Source organism: Miscanthus floridulus, chromosome 6 (assembly GCF_019320115.1).
Source record: "Miscanthus floridulus cultivar M001 chromosome 6, ASM1932011v1, whole genome shotgun sequence".
Lineage (NCBI taxonomy): Eukaryota > Viridiplantae > Streptophyta > Magnoliopsida > Poales > Poaceae > Miscanthus > Miscanthus floridulus.
Window position 1 is genome coordinate 67,870,902 of NC_089585.1, and position 9,323 is coordinate 67,880,224.

Below are 9,323 nucleotides of genomic sequence, written 5' to 3' on the forward strand. Positions count from 1 at the left end.
TCTTCGTACCATGACTCTTGATAGTTTAATTAGTTTCTTGGCTTAATGCAAGTACTATTTCTTCACTTTAGCCATGGTACATCGACCACCAAGCTGTAATGTACTTTAGCATCCACTAGCAATAGGGCTGCATGACAATGAAAATATGAATGCGATTCACCAAAACATCTATATTTTACATATTTATTGTGAGAGGCTTTGAAAAGGCGAAAGGATAAAGGCTTTGAGATCCTTTGACCTAACAAAATCAAAACGACTTAAATATTTCGGGCGCTAGTTTAGATGACTAGATAGGCATCTAGACTTAGGACCTCTACAAGAAGCAAAATCAGACGGGGAGTTGAAAATGATGGTGTCACCCTGTAACCTATAACCACATTTTTACTCTAACTAAAACCTAACAACTGATATTGAGACTACTCTGATTAAAAGGAATTTGTTATGAGTTTTTAGAGATTACCATGGAAGGGCTAAATTTGTTCTAATTCTATAGTTCGACGGTGAAGGATACCTAGTTTGCGAGTTGGATGATAAAAACCTTCGACCACAACTCAATAGTTAAAAAAATAGACCTCTTCCAAGGAAGAACGAAAAGAGTGAACTTCATTTTGGTGCAAAGGGCTTCAACGAATTCACACTACGGCACCTCAACAGTGACGCTACAGTAGACTTGTCAGAGAAGTTGAAGCTATTTTTGAGGTGTGCCAAAAAAAAAAAGTCCTTAGCCTTTTCGCCATGCAACAGTTAGCGCTGGAACTAAGGCCTGAATAGTGAAATTGGTTTCTCTTTAAGATATGAGTTGCACGTGCCCTGTCTCTTAAGGCCCAATTTGCTAAGATTGGTTACGAGAGGCAGGTAGTGCCTGCCAGGCTGCCACAGACTGGACAGTTGCATCGGCCAGGCTCCTCCGTTTATCTGGGTCCGCTACCAAAAGCAATATGTTTCCAATATTTGCTCGCTTTGTGTCGATTCCAAAGCGCAATTCATCCATGGTCTAGATCTGCATCGGATTCCAATGTGCATCGGATTCCAATGTTTCGTTTTGGTCCCGTTCGCTTCTCTTATAATTCGTTTTTTTCTCGTTTTTTCAGTCGAAACAGTATTTTTCTCTCACGATAAATTAGGTGGAACAGTATTTTAGCTTGTGTTTTCAGCGAAGCAAACGAGCCCGTCTGCGGCGTGCGTGCTTAACCAAGCCGGCATGCATGCACATGCACATGCACGCACCTGTACAGCGCTCGATAACGACCGGCACTGCTCTTTTTGCGTAGGGTGGTCAGATAAACCAATTAGATTAATCGATTGGCCATCGAGTGCCACCTCGCCAACTGAACAAAAAAGAAAAGATGGGATTAGTTAATAACCAACTCGCCAATTGAAGGAACGCACATAGTCACACTACTAAGAACTTGCAGCAACCAGAACTAATATAATGACCCCTCATGTCATCGATTCCTGGCAGCACGCCAGCACTACTGCTCTTCATGGAGAATTGGAGATGGCCGTGTATACGGCATGCAACATTAGCGTGCGTACGTACACGTCGCTAATGTCTTGGGTTATACCCTAACCGGCCCTTGAAATGGCCATTTCATCATGCATGGAAATATCAGTCCTGTCCACTGTCCTTGTCGATACACATAAAACTAGCTAGCTGATGAGCGCTGTGCACCTCTGTCTGTCGTTTGTTGGATACTTGGATCGGAGTCACCATCAGTTGATTATTATATTAGCAAGTCGATGGCGACGCTGCTGCCTAGCTAACGAGCATCCATGGACAACGATGGCCACTGCTCTTCATGGACATTTTTATACTTTTATATTTAGGTAGTCTTTGAATGGTCTGTGGATGAAAACGAACCAAGGACCAATGAATCCAGCGGCGTTAGAGCATGTCACGAGACTCTCCGTGTTCCTTTCTAAATGCTAGGCACAGAGGGAGGTTTAGGTGAAAAACTACCCTTCAACAGCTTCTCTAAATGATTATCTAAATATAGAAGACGAGAATACTCTCTCCGTTACGTAATATAGTGCATTCTAGCATTCATAATTTGTCCTCAAATATAATGCATTTTAGAGGACAGAAACCATTTTTGCATTAAATATTTTTTTCATTTATCAACTAATCACCATCAATCATGTCGATGATGGCGTCTGATTAGGAAATAAAATGAGGGTACATGCGTCTTTTATGTTCTCTCTTAATTTGTTCTAAAATTCATAGAATAAACTATATTACAGGGCTGAGGGAGTAAGCTCTCTAGAGTGTGCATGAGATATAGAAAAACTGTTAGAAAATGAAAAGATATAGAAAGCAACTTTTATGTATATGACTCTCTAAATGATTTAGAAAGTGGGGTTTAGAAAGGCTCTTGTAGATGCTCTTCCTTCACCAAATGGAGAAAGATGGTGGCATTAAATAAATGGAGAAGATCGATCCCCAGGATATTTGCATACATGTTGGTATTAGGAAAACGAGCATACGTAGGAACGGGAGATTATGGCGTGGTTTTGGATCATATTCATTCATGGAACAAGTTGGTAACTGATGATAACTGGTCTGTTCGCTGGTTAGTTTCTAGGCCGATAAGCTCGATTAATGTTGATTTGTTGTAAGAGAAAAACACTGTTGGCTGACTAATAAATCCTGACTGAAAACAAGCAAGCGAACAGACTTAACAGATACATATCACTGTGTGTGCGCAGAAAGAACAACCCAGCCGTCAGCCGGGCTTCTTTACTTCAGTTCTGTTTCCTTTTGCCAAAGCTTTTGCTTCAAGTCCAAATGATCGGTTAACCACACTTTAAACGGCACCTTCTGCAGCATGCTATGTTTGGTTTACTATTAAATGTTTCAGTTGTTAGTTTGTAGTAATTTTGTTTCTGAGTTCAGACTTATGCATGCTTGGTTGAATTTGTTTGGTTTAGCAAGACTAGTATCGAGATTATTTGGTGAGCGAGCTGGAATTTGCAGCTCAGCTAAATCCGTTCGGACTGATGCTGTCTTTTGCATCTCCAACTTCTGATCGTAAAGCTAGTGGCCCCATCATAACCCGATGCAAGAAAAATATACGTACTCCGCATATTTAAGAATACATCAACGAGAGATTCAAAAAAAGAAGAAGAAGAATACATCAGCGAATCAAATAGTCAACGCACAATTGCTGAACCAGGGAAGCACCTACCTAGGTAAACCTTCAGGTCCAAGTAGTTGAGATAATCCACCTGACAAAAAGATGAGCAATCCAGACAACCACTGCGGCAGTGCTCACTATTGGATAACGCATCTGGGGTCCCCCACCGTTCTTACGTGAAGGGGTAGAAGTTGGAGAAGAGCAGACAACCTAGGAGAATGTATGCGATGAAATAGACACAGATCAAGTAGCCCCATCTTTTGGAGCGGCGGCTCGGAGAAGCCAAAATGTGCGCAGCAGCCCAGTAAATCGGCGGACCAGCGGATAGAAACCGTGTGGACACCTGCATAAAATGAACGGAAGTTGGTATTCAAGCCATGGATTCAGATAAGCTTTGCCTTAATGAGGAATATCATATATTACTGGCCTGGACATGCATCACAAAGAAGGCTGTGGATGTCATGAAGACCAGATGCAGAACGAATGGAAGTAGTAGTATGGAGCACGCATCCTGATTCTCTTCCATATTTTGGTTAGGTGACATGGCATCATGGAACGTTGCAGAAGCCGTCTCGGTAGCAACTGATTTTCTCTGTTTAACCGTAGAGTTTCCTGTCCAAGAAATATTGTAAGGTTTAAGGCTTTATGTTATGTCCAGCTATTCTTCTAAAAAAAGGTCTATCTAGATATCACTTCAATATTGTACGCTTCTCACTATATAAAAAAATACATGCAATTAAAAAAATGTTAGGTCAGTTTAAATAGACTTGACATCAAGATAGATGAGCAATAGCCTCTCAAAACAAAGTAAAATGTAGATTGTTGAGATTGCAACAGTACCTTGTGCTTTCTTAGTGAGGCCAGCAGAAAGTTCACTCAAAATTGTCACATCATTGGATCTTCTATATGACACAACTGACCTTTCCCTACTTGTTTGGAAAAGTCGGTGAAGCAATTTTGAGTAATGGACAATAGAATAAACCGCAAGAGAAAGCGCTGGTGAAGCCAAGAGAAAGTTCGGTAGCTGCTTCACTTGGAAGTACCTCAAGAAACCAACTCCCCTAAAAACAAACTATAAGTAACTTATAAGGAGCAGTTAAGAGTTAAGACTTAAGGATGCTAGAGAGAGGCAAAATATGTTGTCTTATGAGAGAAAACTCATACAACATCGACATCCTTGAGAATGGTGAACACACAAATATTTCAATTAAATTTAAAGTAACACATAGGAGGACGGGGTTTCCATAGTGTACCCAATGTTCATCTCAGCAGATGTGTTATAAAACATGGTTCGTCATAAGCAAAGGACTATGCCACCAAGCACGTGAAATAGAATATAGGGTGAATGAAGAAGGAAGTCAAATTCCATGAAAGATGTATCCAATATGTATTTCTTATGGATACAAAAAATCATCAATGAAAGTATGCATACAGCCAGCACATAATCGTACGGTGATGCAAGACTAGCCTAGTATAATTCCAGAGGTAAGCATAAAGGATGAAGAGGTGCTAGTTTTGACAAATTATTATGCCAATACCAATTCAAACTATTTTCATATAGAAACCATTACCAGTAGTGGCTCTGAATGAATCCATACAACAGGGGAACTTTTGCTTTGCACCACGGCCTCAATTCCTCCGAGCTCCCATGTACGCATATGTTCAAATATCCATATGCTTGGAAAGCAAAGAAAGGTACAAATATGAAAATGGAGCGCAAAGCTCCAATCACAAGGGTCTGCATCGCCAACTGGCCAAAACAAAGAGAAGTTATTAAACAAGCATGTCTTTGCTGATTACTACTTATGGAAACGAAGGATAATTTAATGCAATATGGTATGTTATTTAGTGTCTCTTCATGCCAAATACTATTATTCATAATAATAACTGAAGTGGAACATACCAAGGGCCTTTTCTTTTGGGCAGTGGCATCATATGCTTGTAGCAAGGCCTGAAAACAGAAATAACCAGCATTAAGTGCTCCATTGGACCTAGCTGAACCAGACAGAGCGAGCATTATCACTGCAACAGTATTAGCACCCGAAAACAGGTAGAACATGCCTCCAAGAGATAAAAGTGCATACAGACTTTCTGAATACCTGCCAAAAACAACAATTTATCTGTTACGATATGCAAAGCACATGAGTTTCTTTTCTTGTGTTGGTGAAGGAAAAGAATATTACAATGATGAGTAGAACACAGAAGCAGGGTTGAAACAAAACAGAACAGATGCTCGGTATGCTGCTTTCTGGTCCTTCAAAATTAGCACAGACAATCTGCACCAACAAGAATTGGTAGTTGCCTTAGTAATGCAGTGATGCTCAGAAAGGGTTGGTCTAACTTTCGACATTTATGACCATATGATCAGATAGTATCACGAATAGTGAAAAACTGCAAACTGTAGCCACTAGAAAATCCTTCAATGGAATCAACATTTGGAAAGAAAGAAATTGCTGCATCTTTCAGCATGCCAGCCTCGTGCCATCAGAGGTCACCGGCTCACCGCCAAAGGATAAACAAGACAAGTGCAAAGGAGACATGGGAGTTTTTCGGTCTGAGTACTTGTGTTCACCGCTTTGGGCACTTTTTTCTTTCTGTGTTCTTGTGTGCTTCAGAGGCCTCCCTCCTCCTGGCACTGGCAGCTCAGGACAAATTTTCACTAAAAACTTGCTTTCTATCTTAAGCGAATAGGCAGAGCTCCTGCCACCTTTCTTTCAAAAAAACAAAAACACCAGAAACAGATTGCGCTAAACTTCAAATGATTGCTTTTGCATTACAACTACCAGAATATACTTTAACAGGTAAGAAGAAACTAATCATCACCACAGAAGGGCCCAGTTCAGTCCACAAGCACCTCACCAAATATTATCCACCAAAGAACACCAACTATTGAACTGCGCAAAAGCTATGATTTGGCATCACCAATGAAGTACAGGAAACACGGCTACTGCATTCCAGTGTGCAATGCTCTCAAGCGTAGTCAAATATCGAAATGTTTGGATACCCAACAGAACCAATAATTGGCTACAAATAACCCCTAAATAGGTGCATAACTGTAGTACTAGAGTTCATCTAACGCATAGAAACAGTGACAATCTATGTGAACACGAAAACAGTAAAGTTTATCAGACGACGAACACCTGTAGAAGTAGGCCGCGGCAGCAACGAATGCGACGTTGTTGAGGACATAGCCGGAGAGCACGAGAACGGCCCTGTACCCTAGTATCGGCACTAGCGGCGCAAACACTGCACGAGAGAAGGATCAATCACCACAACCAGATCAGATAAAGCGCACAAATTGACATCCGAACGAGGACGAGGCAGGGAAGTACGACAAGCCGGCTTACGCGATCGTGCGAGGAGCGCGAGGGAGGCGGGGAGGAGCGGGAGGAAGGCGAAGGACTGCTCGTATTCGTAGCCGCACTCCGCGGGGCGGGCGAAGTGGACGCCGTCCCACACTGCCAGCGACGAGATAGCGGTGGAGACGGGCGTGTTGGGATCCGGGGACAAGGGGGTAGAGGAGAGGCAGGGTGGGTTGAGAGCGGCGGAGGTGTCGTAGGGGCGGAAGAGGAGGCGGGCGAGCAGGTAGAGGGAGAGGACTAACACGCGGGAGGCCGCGGCGAGACGCACGACGCCGGCGACCGGCGGCGCCATGGGATGCGCGGCGGGGAGAAGCGGCGATCCGTGTGCTGCGGCGGAAAGGCGGTCTGGTGCATCAACAGAAGCTGCGGGCCTGCGGCGTGGCCGCGCGGCAGAGCACCAAGTGCAACGGACTTTCACATTTCCGACCTGGCCCAGCCCAGCCCACGCTACGGCGCTTCTCTACGCCATGAGCCCATGAACCAAACAACGAGCAGCACTGGATGGGCTGGCTGCTTGGCTAGTTGCACTTGTGCGTCATCCCAAGACTCCATATCCGTATTCTAAAGTTTCTCAAAAAAAAAAACGTATTCTAAAAAAAAACTTCGTATCCGTAAATTCCAAACTTGTGATTTGTGAAACTTTCGGTCCAACACTCCAACTCTCATCCATCATCAACCCATCTAAGTCATTTGTACGAAAGTTATTTGACATACTAAATAGCTTTAACGCTTCACGTTATCTAGTGGTTTTGTGGAAAAAAATTCAATGGATCCAGTATCTACCCAAACTGGGTGCACACCACCACTCGATAGGTGACACGAGTGCGTGTGTTCCAGGGAGTGCTCCGCACCGCACGAAAAAATTCAATGGATCCAGTCATGACGGTTGGTGCTCAACTCGTTCTCCGCTTCACAAGGCGAATAGGATCTGCAGCTGGCACACGTGTCACCAATCGAGTGGTGGTATGCACCCAGTTTGGGTAGATACTGGATCCACTGGATTTTTTCCGGTTTTGTCGGACCAGCTAGGCTCCGATGCCACGTGGACAAAAAGCAATAAGAGGGTGGCTTGCAAACTGTCAAAAGTTACTTGTAGGAGTCGGTACGTCATCCGATGAATCGCTAAAGCTATGTCGGAGTTCCACGTTGGGTGAAAAAGGGCCAGCTTTACCACGTGTTTTCTGATGCCTACCCATCCCTCTCAAGTACCTTGGTCGGGAATCTCTGCCGCATGCCAGGTGTGTCCTATCTTTGGTGATTGTTCATATTTGTAATGTTCTTCCGCACTACTTTGGCATACTTTTTAGTGAGTCAAATTTATTTTTCTCTCATAATAAATCAACATAAACATTAGCATAAGCTAAATTTTAGCGAAATAAATATATTAGTGTTATTCTAAATAACTTTAAATAAAAATATCACTAACTACAAAGTCATAGAACTTGATGAGACTTGCAATTTTTGTAAGGAGTTACTATATCCAATTCCATGTGACCATTTATAAAATCTAAATTAGTAGTCCATAAATGTGTTCCACGATTTTAAATAAAATTACATACTCTAAGATTGCATATTTAGGATCCCAGAACTTCTATATTTTTGTGTAGGCCCATTTCTTTAAAATGAACCCTAACTTAAAAAAAATCGGTCGGTGGGGTACAGACCGCCCCCACGGTATTAGGCGTCTGCCAGACCTGGGCCGTGCATCACTCAAGGCGCGCACACATGGTCCACTAGGCCGAACCAAACTTGACATGAAAAGATTCCCAGTCGACGACCGAGAAAACCCCCGAACCCTGACTACTGCTACGAGGGGTTTTTTTACCCCAGCCTGAAATTCGCCCCAGCCGAGGTTCGAACTTAGGACCTGATAGTGTCGCTGGAGTGACTAGACCAACTGGAATAGCATCCTTTGGCAAATCAACCCTAACTATCCATACGGCGAACTATCATAAGACCATTGTGGTTTCGGTGGTTTTGTGAGTCATATATGTATCTACTATTTTCGATGGTTATGTGAGTCAATATGTATCTAGTACTCCTATTTACTTACCATCAAATATTGTTTCACAAAATTGTATCAACTCAATTCATTAAAACACTCCAACGCCCTGTTCGTTTCGCTGAAATTTGGCTTATGCTGTTACTTATGCTGATTTGTTGTGAAAGTAAAACACCGTTCGATCGCTAAAAAGTACACTTAAAGAGCAGGGTGAATCTTTTCTCACCAAACATATGCACTAGAGCTGAGATTTTCACCTATGATTCACTATAGCTGGATAGAAAACCTTCCCTTCCTCAAGATGTGTAATTATGTTTAGGGATCGCATCTAGATAATTTGAATCGTAGTACTCGTGAAAATAGTTGCAAAAATGCTAAAGGTGACGCTGGTTGGTGCTAGGGATCTAGATACGTACTTGTGTCAGTGGGATGGCTCTAATAAGGCCTTCTTTGGAATACGATATTTTTTCCCTGTTTCTTATGTTTTTCAATAAAAATGATTCCCGTAAAATTAATATATGATTCATATAAAATTTCTACGTTTTAAAGGGGATATAAATCTATGTACACAACTAGAGTTTGGTAGTGAGCTATGTTGGATTGACCTCAGGCTCGATCAAAGGGACCGAATCCTAAGGGGCTTAATAGCTATATTGAGGTCCATGATCGGTGGACCTATTAGACCCTAATAACGGCCTGGTCCATACTGACCCGTTCAATAAGACAGAGAGACGGAATGAAAGGTTGTACGTGCCTCCTCTCTCTCTCTCTCTAACCAAATCCTATCTAGTGGAGAACGGTGTCAGCTCTGAAGACCTACGCCAA

The 9,323-nt window shown here is 42.6% G+C and overlaps 1 protein-coding gene across 1 annotated transcript; it reads right to left on the reverse strand.

Annotated features, from left to right (window-relative positions):
* Nucleotides 1–3,085: 3,085 nt before the first annotated feature.
* LOC136458333 (uncharacterized) lies at nt 3,086–6,869 on the reverse strand. The gene is made up of 8 exons (XM_066458287.1): nt 6,482–6,869; nt 6,275–6,380; nt 5,318–5,410; nt 5,038–5,233; nt 4,706–4,884; nt 3,975–4,195; nt 3,562–3,746; nt 3,086–3,477 (listed from the first exon to the last, which is right to left on the reverse strand). The coding sequence occupies exons 1-8, from the start codon at nt 6,786–6,788 to the stop codon at nt 3,307–3,309; spliced, it is 1,458 nt and encodes a 485-aa protein (XP_066314384.1). The 5' UTR covers nt 6,789–6,869; the 3' UTR covers nt 3,086–3,306.
* Between the last annotated feature and the right edge of the window lie 2,454 nt (nt 6,870–9,323).

Excerpts from the sequence above, each read along its gene's own strand:
- LOC136458333 (XM_066458287.1), bottom strand. The coding sequence starts at position 6,788 with ATGGCGCCGCCGGTCGCCGGCGTCGTGCGTCTCGCCGCGGCCTCCCGC. Across the intron at positions 5,234-5,317 it reads TCTGTGTTCTACTCATCATT|GTATTCAGAAAGTCTGTATG; the intron begins GTAATATTCTTT and ends TGTTTTTGGCAG. Across the intron at positions 4,885-5,037 it reads CCCAAAAGAAAAGGCCCTTG|TTGGCGATGCAGACCCTTGT; the intron begins GTATGTTCCACT and ends TGTTTTGGCCAG.